The sequence below is a fragment of the Lipotes vexillifer genome, unplaced genomic scaffold, assembly GCF_000442215.2.
Source record: "Lipotes vexillifer unplaced genomic scaffold, Lipotes_vexillifer_v1.1 scaffold149, whole genome shotgun sequence".
NCBI classification, from domain to species: Eukaryota; Metazoa; Chordata; class Mammalia; order Artiodactyla; family Lipotidae; genus Lipotes; species Lipotes vexillifer.
Genome location: NW_006779962.1, coordinates 2086529 through 2096793, shown reverse-complemented (window position 1 = coordinate 2096793; position 10265 = coordinate 2086529). Strand labels below are relative to the sequence as shown.

The 10265-nt window shown below is 53.6% G+C and overlaps 1 protein-coding gene across 2 annotated transcripts in view; it reads right to left on the bottom strand.

The window, feature by feature from the left end:
• Nucleotides 1–31: 31 nt before the first annotated feature.
• The window catches only part of DDX31 (DEAD-box helicase 31), a 73593-nt gene continuing 63359 nt past the window's right edge, over nucleotides 32–10265 (bottom strand). For both annotated transcript variants that reach the window (XM_007453106.1, XM_007453107.1), the window contains exon 20: nucleotides 32–388. In XM_007453106.1, coding sequence (XP_007453168.1) covers nucleotides 151–388 — 238 coding nt within the window. In that variant the 3' untranslated portion in view covers nucleotides 32–150. The remainder of the gene's footprint in view (nucleotides 389–10265) is intronic.

The window sequence follows — 10265 nt, the reverse complement described above, 5'->3', positions numbered from 1 at the left end:
GACCCCTCAGGCTGCAGCGTGTCTCGGCACAGCACCGGGTCACCGGGTCTGCAGGGCGGGGGCGGCACCCTTCATCCTCACAAGGCTCCTCCGAGGAGAACAGGACACCCCTCCGGGATCCACCGAGGCCCAGTCCCGTGGGGGCAGAGCTTAAAACCACTTTCTGGGAAGCCTCGCTGTCCCTCCGCAAGGCTTTCGGCTTTCGTTTGTTCCCACGGCCAAGGCTGGGCGCTGGCTTCGGATGGCGCTGCGAGGCTGGCTGCCGGGCCCTGCGCGTTTGCTTTGCTCTCTGACCTTGGTGACGCTGGTCTCCATCCCGCTGGAGTATTCCGAACGCAAGATTTCAGCAAGGCGCTGTTTACTCTGGGTCCTCCTATGAAGGTCAGGCCTGAAGAACAGTAACAAGCAGAGGGGAAAGGAAACTTTATTACTTTTTTTCTTTTCCATTTGGAAAGAGGCTGATGGCAGCTGGTTCCAAGACTGTAGAACTGACATTTCTGTATTAACAGAAGTACAATCCCTTCAATGGCGCTTGTTTTGATATTCTATGCACCAGAAGATTAGATACGGCGCTGACAGATTCTCAGAACGGCGGCAAAATATCATGGCATTTTTAAAAGTGAGGCTTTGCTCTGTGTTGTTTTCATGGGGAAAAAAAAGAGCGAAAACACACTCACACTCTGATGGCAAATGAGGTGTATGATACAGCGGTTTGCCAAAAGAAGGGGAAAAACCCGCCTTGAAACTCGGCAACGCTCAGCAGTCAGCGCCCGCTAGCAGCTCCTGGGAACGCCCCCCTCGGCTCCCACCTCCCCGTGCAGTTCAAAGCAACTGGCCTCCTCCTGGGGACCCGGCTTGGCGGCCAAACAGTGAGGGCTGGGCTGTCCGCCACAGACACCTCTTCACCCACCAAAGAGACTCTTGTAAATTATTTCTGACCCCCAAAATCCCAAACCCAGGTGTGCTTAGGCAGACCGGTCAGTGTCCGCACCGGGAATGGACCGCAGCGGCCCCAGGAATGGGAGGGAGGTCCTCACCTGCCCCAACCCACAGGGAAAATGCCCAAGACTGAAAATCAACGTCAGATGGTGAATCCTGCTAACTGTTTTCAAAAGACAGCAGCCTCATCATTAATTTGATTAGAAAAGCAGAGGGGGAAATCTGTAGAAATTTAGCCGTACACAGAAAAAATGGTCATGAAAACTGAAAAGTAAAATAATGTTTCGTAAGACAGGATCTTAACCAAAACAACAGAGTCGTTACCAGAGAACCCATCTTGCTCTGCCTGTAATTCCTTCAACGCTGACGTGGCAGTGTCTTGGGTTCTTACAAAAGGCAGATGTTACCCTCTGCTACTTATATTTACAGCATTTCCCTTTGCTGTAAAAATCAGAAGATAAATCAGACTAAAAATAAACATAACAGGACTCCTTTAAAGCCCAGGAACTAACAACAGGACTAATACCGTGCTAGTAAACTGATTAAGAAAGGGACACCATTGTAACTAGGTTAAAGCAACCACATCTCTTTACGCTCCCGCTGCACAAGGCAGGGTGCAAGCAACGGTGGGGCTAAATCTGTGTCAGTCATACAACAGTTTCTACCATGACAAACGGGGAGAAATGCAAAGTCAACCTGTGTTGGGGAAAAGGTTTGAGGCAGGGGGATAACAGAGCCCCGTATTTAAGGGCTAGGCGTCTGTGGGAACAAGAGTACGTGCAAGGGCAGGGACGGGACTTGGTGAAAGGATGAGAAATACACAGGGAAGGACTCTCTGGGCTCTACGTTACCACATCTGATCTTCACTCCGAGAGGCAGGTATGGCTACCATCTCATTTTACAGACAAGGAAACCAAGACTGGAGGAGGGTAAGTAACCTCCCCAAGACCATCCAGCTCCTAGGAGCAGAAGCCCAGATGCAAACACAGGGCCCACGGACTCAAAGCCTGAGCTCCTCCCACCAGGCAGCCGGTCCCGGATGGAACAATTGGGCAGGACAGGAAGGTCCAGCGGGGTCGAGGGTGACAAAGGACCACGATCTGACGTGGAGGAGGCCTTCGTGGTCTCACGTGAACGTTTCAGTGGGACGATGCGGGCAGAGGCCAGATGACAGAGGGAGGAGTGAGGGGAGAGCCGAAGGGTGAGGGAGGTGCCTGGGCTGGAACCCGGCTCTGCCGCTCAGTAGCTGAATGACGTGGTGAACGGGTGGCGCAGGCTTCTTCATCTGAAAAATGGGGATGATACTTGGAACGAAGTTCATAGGGTGCGTAAAGATTAAAGAGAGCGAGACATACGGCGCGCTGGCTGGTGGCTGGCCACGTGGATTGCAGACAATCAGCGTTAAAAACGGAGCAACTGAAGCCCAGAGATGCCAAGCGAACCTCCGCCTCCCTGTCCGCCGCCCCAGGCCACACAGGAGCCAGGACTGACCCTGGGGCCTGACGGTGGGGCCGGGGCTCTGGTGACCGCGTCAGCCTTCTGTGCACAGCAGCGGTTCTAACCCCCCAGACCCTGCCCGTGTGGACCGTGTGCCCTGGTGTCCGGGGGAGGTCCGTCCACATGCTGGGTCTCACGCGTGGCTGGGAAGCGGCAAGAGACGGGCCTGCAGCGGAACGCGCTAAACTCGTTCCAAACAGAAGGCTGTCAGCTCCCGTGCTTGCGGTTTATTTTTAGCCAGGTGACACGACAGCCAGAGTGAACAGGCTCTGACGGGAAGGAACGCTTGTTCTCCCCCCTTGTGTGAAGGCAGGTACTCACATCGCGTATAATTTTAAATGTAACAACCTGAGTTTCAAAATATGCAAAATTTCAGTCAAAATAGCCGCCCCAGCCTAAGCCCGACCACTTCAATGACGGCTCCCGCCACTGCTAACGCAAGATAAATAACCAGAGTCTTAACTGGGGGACTGATACGCGAACTGCCGGCAGCGCAAGCAGACTGGGGATGCATCCCACTTCCAGCCAAAGGCGCTGGGCAGCGCGCCTGGGCTCAGACCGCTGGGCCTCCAGACCCAGCACCGAGGACCCCACCGAGGCGTGCGACACACCGGTGCGTGTACACACACCCACACCACTCTCGTCTGCTTCCGAGTCACATGAGATCTGTCCCTTCCCAGGCAAACTCAGCCAGCCCTGGGGCTGTGGAAGGTCACCTCTGGTGTGTGTGTGTCATGCCACTGATCAGGAGTATTTGTCAAGGCGCTTGGAGTCCACACCGACTGAGGTAGAGGATATGCTGTTAGAAAGCGGGGCTTGGAGATGGTCCTGCTTGCCTTGAGGTTATGACCTCAAAATTTCCTATAGCTACTTTATGATTTTATTCTAGTCAATGGACTTCCAACTTGGGACCCAAACTCAAACTCTGAGTGGTGGTCCAGACGGCAAACAGGGGTTCCTGGCTTCCAGACCCAGACCTCTTCCTCGGGAGGAAGAACCTTGGGGTCAACCCTGCAGGGGTTTCCCCTGCTGTCAGCTGCCACCCCAACGGGACCCACCTTTCCCTTGGCCAGCCCGCTGCCTGCTTTTCGTCTGTTCTGAGGCCCAGTGCCGAAAAGGCAAAGTACAGATGGGAAGATGAAACGTTCTAAACCCAAGCCCACGATGGGCTTCTCCTGCCAAGCTGCAGTTCTCCCAGAAACTTGCCAACGTTCTTGCCCTCCCTGCCCTCCAAACGCCCAAACCCCTCTCAAATGGGCGTCCTGAGCATCCACCAGAGTAATCCTGTAGTTACCAAGCAACAGATCAGTTTATCTAACCACAGGGAACTCCCTTGTAGTGAAGGCTGGATAACCCCCCCCCCCCCACCTTGGTTACCAGGCTGGATTACCCAGCAGGATAGGCAGATGCCACTTTCACTGCCAATGAGGTGAAATCACAGCCTAATTAGTAAATCAATACGCCTGCTAGGATGGCCACTGGAGAAGAGAGATCTGAGGACCTTCTCCCAACTTTATCAATAAATAAATTCACAGACGATCATCCTATAGGTAAAAAGCCATTCTAACACAGGCTTTTGCTAATGGCATTCTTTTGCAGGACAGAATTTTTAATTTTATCATTAGATAAAATATGCATTTTTATGTACTGTCACGTCTCTCAATATTTTCTTTTATGTTTTATGGCTTCAGGACCATGCTTAGAGAAGTCTTCCTCACCCTAGCCTTTTTAAAATATTCAAGGATGTGTTCTGTTAGCCTCTGCTATTGCTTTAATTCTATCCAGATTTTGTTCTGGCTTATGGAGGATGTGGCGAATTTAACTATTTCTTCCCAAGAGTTATCCAGTTATATCCGAGGCAGTCATTGAACAAGCAATCTCTTCCCCCAGGTCTTGAAATGCACCTCTAGTACATTCCTTCCGACTTTTAGAACGCTTCCTGCAGGCCATACTTAAAGAGTAGATGATGACGAAGATGACAACAGTGGTGGCCCACGTTAGCGGGGTCCACCACACACATTAACGTATAAGCAAATAACAACGACAGGGGTTGTTAACGGATTTAAATATAAAGCACGTCAAATCATAGCCACTGACACTGGCTCTGTGACTGTAATAATAACTGTGTTATTAGCACATGCATGACACCTACTTGCGTCAGGTGCTGCTGTAAGCACGTGAGAGGCATCTAACTCGTTCACTTCAACAATCCTGTGAAAGGGGCACCACAGGCACGGCAACCGAGGTGCAGGGAGGTCAAACGGCACGTCCAGGGAGGAGGTGGGATCGGGGCCCAGGACTTTCCGACTCCGCGATGTACACACTTAACCACTGTGCTGTGAGTTTTTACCACAAGGAGCAAGTTCCTCACACGAAGTATTTCCAGTACAGAAGCAACGTTCCCATTATAGCAGATCTCGAAGACTTTTGGAACCCCTGATAAAGCGCACCGTAAGAGTAACAGCTGGATGACAAGTGAAAAAAGCAGTTTAAAAAAATCATGATTTGCTCAATCTCATTATAGATATAAAAAGATCCTACATGTAGACCTGCAGAGAAAGTATGAGCCACAAAAAATGTGAATTAAGATTAACTTGGATTGTGGGCTTTTATTGGATGATTTTTAAGCTTTTCTCTATTTCCCGAATTTTTACAATAAACACATTGTATTTTTGTAATCAGGAAAAGCAGTATACTCACTTTAGGGGAAAAAAATCAAGTGGTACAATTTTACCCTGGGCTGAAATATCAAAGTATTTTAATTTTTACTTATCAAAAAACCTCTTTGCCTCTGGCTTTCAGTTTGTTTGATTTTGTGAGGGATTTTTCTCTTGTGGTATAATTAAAACAGACAAGACAGAAGACCAGTAAAGTATATTTCTTTCTCTAATCTGAAAAATTCTGCTTGTAAGCAAATGACCCAGGACCACACGGAGGCCCCAAGGACCCTGCAGCAGAAGCAAGCCCCCAGACTGGAAGAAAAGCCTGGGTTCTGAGTGATCGTGGAAGGAGACGGTGAAGGCTTCCGAGGCTTGAGGCTGACTCCAAGTTTCTACCCTCCTGCCTCGCCCTTACGGATGAAGCAAAGGCACAGAATCTGAGGGGGTTTAGGGGGCTCTCAGATGACAGTGAGAGTGACCAACAACTCCAGGGAGAAGGTGACAAGCAGTCCCCCTGGGGCAACAAAGTAGTTCAGGTGCAGAACCCGCCAGTGTGGGACGATAATTGAGCCTACTGAAGGGAAACAAGCTATCAGAACTTTTACGGCCATCAAAGGAAAAGGAAGTGCATCAGGGCTCCTTAACCTCTGGATTCTGTTTCGGCAGAGATGCACGCTGATGGGCTGCCCGTTTTAGGGATGCCTTCTTTGCGATTTCTTAGGACCATACCGACTCTAGCGTTTGTAAAACTCCCAGGGCCCCAGAAGACACTCCACTCCAGGGGAGCCCTGCTGAGGCAGTGGATATCATTCCAGAAAATTCCTGAGTGGCTCTGTGGACGCAGAGATGGAGAAAAAGTGGGTCTCTGCCTCACACCTAACAACCAGACCCAGTGAAGAGCTGGTGGCAGGCGGATGCCAGGCCGTGCAGGTCACAGGCGATCAGTACGTAGATGCCATGACCAACCTGCTCTCCGGAAAGGCGCCCACAACGGGAAGGGGGACAGAGACAAGGCTTAGAGATGGCCGAGGTCTGAAAGCGACGCCCTGAGTCAGAATCCCAGAAGTGCATGGAGCTTTGGGATTACCTGTCCAAGTGCCAGAGACCTTTATGGAAGTTCTGTCAGGAGCCAGGCCTGGACGTCACACAGCAGGAGGAGGGGCTGGGGAAGAGGTGTGGCAGCAGGACCCTGATGGCGCTGCTTGGAATCCCAGCCCGGCCCTCACCTAGCTGAGGACCCTGCAGAGCCAGTAGCTTCCTCCAAGGTGAGATTCCTCACACGTCAGAAAGGGCCTCCACGTGGATGCAGGGGTAGCGTGAAGGTAAAACGAAGGGTGCTTTATAAAATCTAATTCTCTGTGAAAATGTTAAGATGGAGAAATACAGGGTGCACATGGAAACCATTAGTGTTTCTGTAACTGGCATGGCTGTATCCTACAAACACTGAGATTGATAAGCTGGGGCAGAATCCCAGCTCCAAACCCTCTGGGCTTTGCCCTGCTTGACACCATTATCGATGACTCGAATGACATTATGAGGCATATTTATCACCTCTGCAGATGAGACGAAGCCTGCAGGGACAGCTAGCACACTGGACGGCAGAGCACCCCAACGGGCCAGAAGGATGGGCTCGGCGAAAAGGTGACCCTGAATTGGGGGCCCACGCTCTCGCGTCAGAGAAGGCGGGTGGTTTGGCTCGTCACGTGTGCACACAGGCAGGGGCTCAGATGCCTGAGCCACAGGCTGAGCCGAAGCCGAGGATGGGAGAAGCCGCACAGCGTCGAGCCAGGAGGCCAGGGCGCGAGTCCTGGCCCCGCCCCGGGAGAGGGACAGCACGTGAGGACATGGGAGGACCAGAGGAGGAAACCCACGGCTCTGACCGGAGCCCAGCCGCTGCTGAGCCCCACGTGGGTGTCAGCCGTGGTCTCTGCTGTCCCCACTGGCTGCAAGTGACAGACGTGACTGCCCTCCTCTCTGGGCCGGCCGGGCTCTACTGCATGTTTGGGCAGTTGGACGAGCCAGATTCTGACAAGAACCTGGGCGGAGCGAAAAGCCGCCCAGACGACGGGCTGGGACGTGGGGCGGCTGGAGGCGTCGGGGCGGAGCTGGCCCTCGGAGGGGAGGACCCCGGCACCGTCCTGCAGAGGCTGTGGGACCTATTTTCTGAGCTTGGCCGAGGTAGTACCTCTCTCAGTGCCGGGCTGCTTTTTACTCTCAAAAGGATTAAACAAACTAATGAATCAAAGCCCATATCAGAGCGCCTGCCCTGAAGGCACCGGGGAAACGCTGTGACTATAATTATCATTAACAATCCGGAAAGAGGAAAAGCAGAGATGAGCAGCCGTCATCACATTCCGGACGCCTTGTCATGTGGACCCAGGGCTGCTTTGATCAATAACAACACCTTGTATCGTTCGCTTTGTAAATCATGCACATTCAGCATTTGAATACCGGAGACCAAAGGGTAGAAAGTGAAAGTGGTCAATCTGGGCTCGTTTCAGGAGCTCTAACTAACTCCACCCTGGAGGTGGCAAGTCCCCCCTACCCCGCTGCTGCTGGGAGCCCTGAAGCGGAGGTCTTACAACCAAGGAGTAATGCGACCGATGGCACAAGGTTCCGGTGGGCGGGAGCGTTCGCGGAAGAGTCTATAAAACTTCCACTTTTTTTCTTTTTCTTTTTGGCCACACCGCGAGGCTTGTGGCATCTTAGTTCCCCGATCAGGGATTGAACCTGGAGCCTCGGCAGTGACAGCGCCAAGTCCTAACCGCTGGACCGCCAGGGAATTCCCGTGAAGCTTCCACTTTTTATTCACAGACTCAGAGAGAAGCGGGCAGGGGTAGAGGAATCAGCATTTACTGGACGACGACTCTAAGCCCCAGCCGGTGCCGCGTGTCCATCATCCCTCCCCACGCCCCACACGACCTGGCAGGCCCCGTGGCAACGCGGAGCTGCCGCTGAGCGCCCGACTCCAAGCCCGGGCCTCTCCCACTGCACCCTCTGCCTCTGGACTCAGAAGGAAACTAGAGAAAAAGCCGGATCCACATCTTGCCCGCAGTTGTCTGTTCTCAGAGATCTGCCCCATGAGCAGAAAGCTGCTCCTACCCACTCCAGGGTTTGCCATTCTGATGGCTTCAAATCAAATCCTTCCACATATGCACCAAAACGCCTTCTGCTTTAAGTCCATTTCTCCCATTACACAAGGAATTATCTGTTCACGGGCAAAAAACACCCTTAACAGAATTCATCTACTTGTTACTTAGCCTAATACTGATCACAGAAACCAGAAGCTTCCAAAGGGGTGCACGCAAGGAAGGAGACGAGTGCCAGGAACGTGGGCTCCAGAGTCTCTCAGACTCAGTGCCACATGACCGGGCATGTCCACTTTCTCACCAGTTCCTGGGAACTCGGCCGTGGTCGAAGGGACCTGGTGAGGCTCAACGAGGCGATGCGTGTGGATTCAGCACAGCCAGGGGCACACGTACTCCCTCAAGAGACATGCTGGCAAACGGCCGGATGCCATCACTCCGGGATGTCGGTGCTCTCAAACCACATCCCTCTGCTGGACTACTTACTGGCTAAGACGTCACTCCGCATGTCAGGCTGCTGCTGGAACGTCAGGACCAGAATGGAGAGAACATCTGGAAAAGACCTGAAGTCATTTCCTATGGGTCCTAACCAGACGGAAAGGCTCTGTGGCATAAGAGCAAGGCCTATGTGGAGGGGCTGGGGATGTGAAGGAGCCCAAGGAACGTGGGGACAGGTGAGAGGAGGGGAGTCGTCGGCCTGAACTAAGCTGCGTGTAGCAAGCGGAGAGCTGGGGTAGCGTCGTGCTCCTTCCTGATTTCTCGAATAGTCTGAACTAGAAGAGCCCGGAGCAAGGACAAGGCATTGCAGAGTCGGGTCTCCTGCTGCGCGAGGCCTCGTGGGTCTGGCATCTGCCAACGCGTGCTGGGCCGGGCACATCTTCAGACTCCAGGGCCGGGAAGGCTCCAACGGGAATGTGCCGTCTCCAGCATCCTCCCGGGAGAGGCTGGCTGGGTTCCTGTTCTTTGTTGTCAGCCCTGCCTGCCTGCCTGAAAGCACACGCCCCGTGGCTCCCGCTGTCTGCAGGTGACCCAGGTGTGGAGGCAGCGCAGGGCCACTGTGAAATCCCTCTGATTGCCTCATTAGCCGGGGGTGGGCACGGACCGGTGGCGGGGGTGTTTCATGAGGAGGCTGCTAATTGCACGGCGTCAGGCAGAACCAACAGTGGTAGAAGCAAGGGCCAGATGTAAAGAGCCGCGTGTGCAGGGCTGGTGCCTGGTGGCGGGCAGGGAGCGGCCTGGAGCTGCGCCGGGGGTGCTGAGGGCGGAGGGCCGGCCCTCCGAGGAGCCCTGCCCACGCAGCTCAACCCAGGGCTGCGTGTGAATGCAACGGGGGGACCTCAATAATCACATCACCCCCAAGTGACCCCTCTGTGCCGGTGTTCTTCACCCAGAGAGACCCAGCCACCGTCCACAGCACTCGTCCTGCCCCTTGTCCCAGTCTGAACACTTCTTGTCGTATAGATGTCCCAGAGAGGCAAGCCAGTGTGGGCTTCGAAGTCACCCACCTCATCACCCTTGACACAGAGGCCGGTAGAATATGGTCTCGGTTACAGTCCATACAGCTCACCCAGGCTCTAAGTGAAAATTCTCTCCCTTAACCCGAACTCACCTTTAAAGCACGGGCCACGGGCCCTCCTGTGTTTTCATACGGCTCCCCAGCAGCCTGTGAGAGGAGATTCTGCTCCCCTGCCCCACGGGACACGCACACCTGTCCTCACAGTCACTGCCGGCGGTCCTAGCTGTTTCCCTCTGGTCTTCAGGCTGAGGTCGAGTGAACTGACCCTCTGTGGGCATCTGCCCTGGCCCTGCCCAGGCTGGTGGAGACCCCGATCCCGAACCCACTCATCTCCACGTTCTGTGGGTTCCTCCACTGTGACGTCGGGGAAACAGGGCCCGAGGCTCAGTCCTTCTCGGGGACTATTTCATGCCAAGAGGAAAGTGACCCCATGCTTGTTCTCTCAGGGCAGACTACGGAGTGGATGGGGCGCTCCGAAAGGCAGGATTTGCTGTTTGCTGGGCTAACTAAACAATTAAGAGGCATTTACCTGGTTCCTGTCAGAACAACAACTCTTTTCTCTTTCCC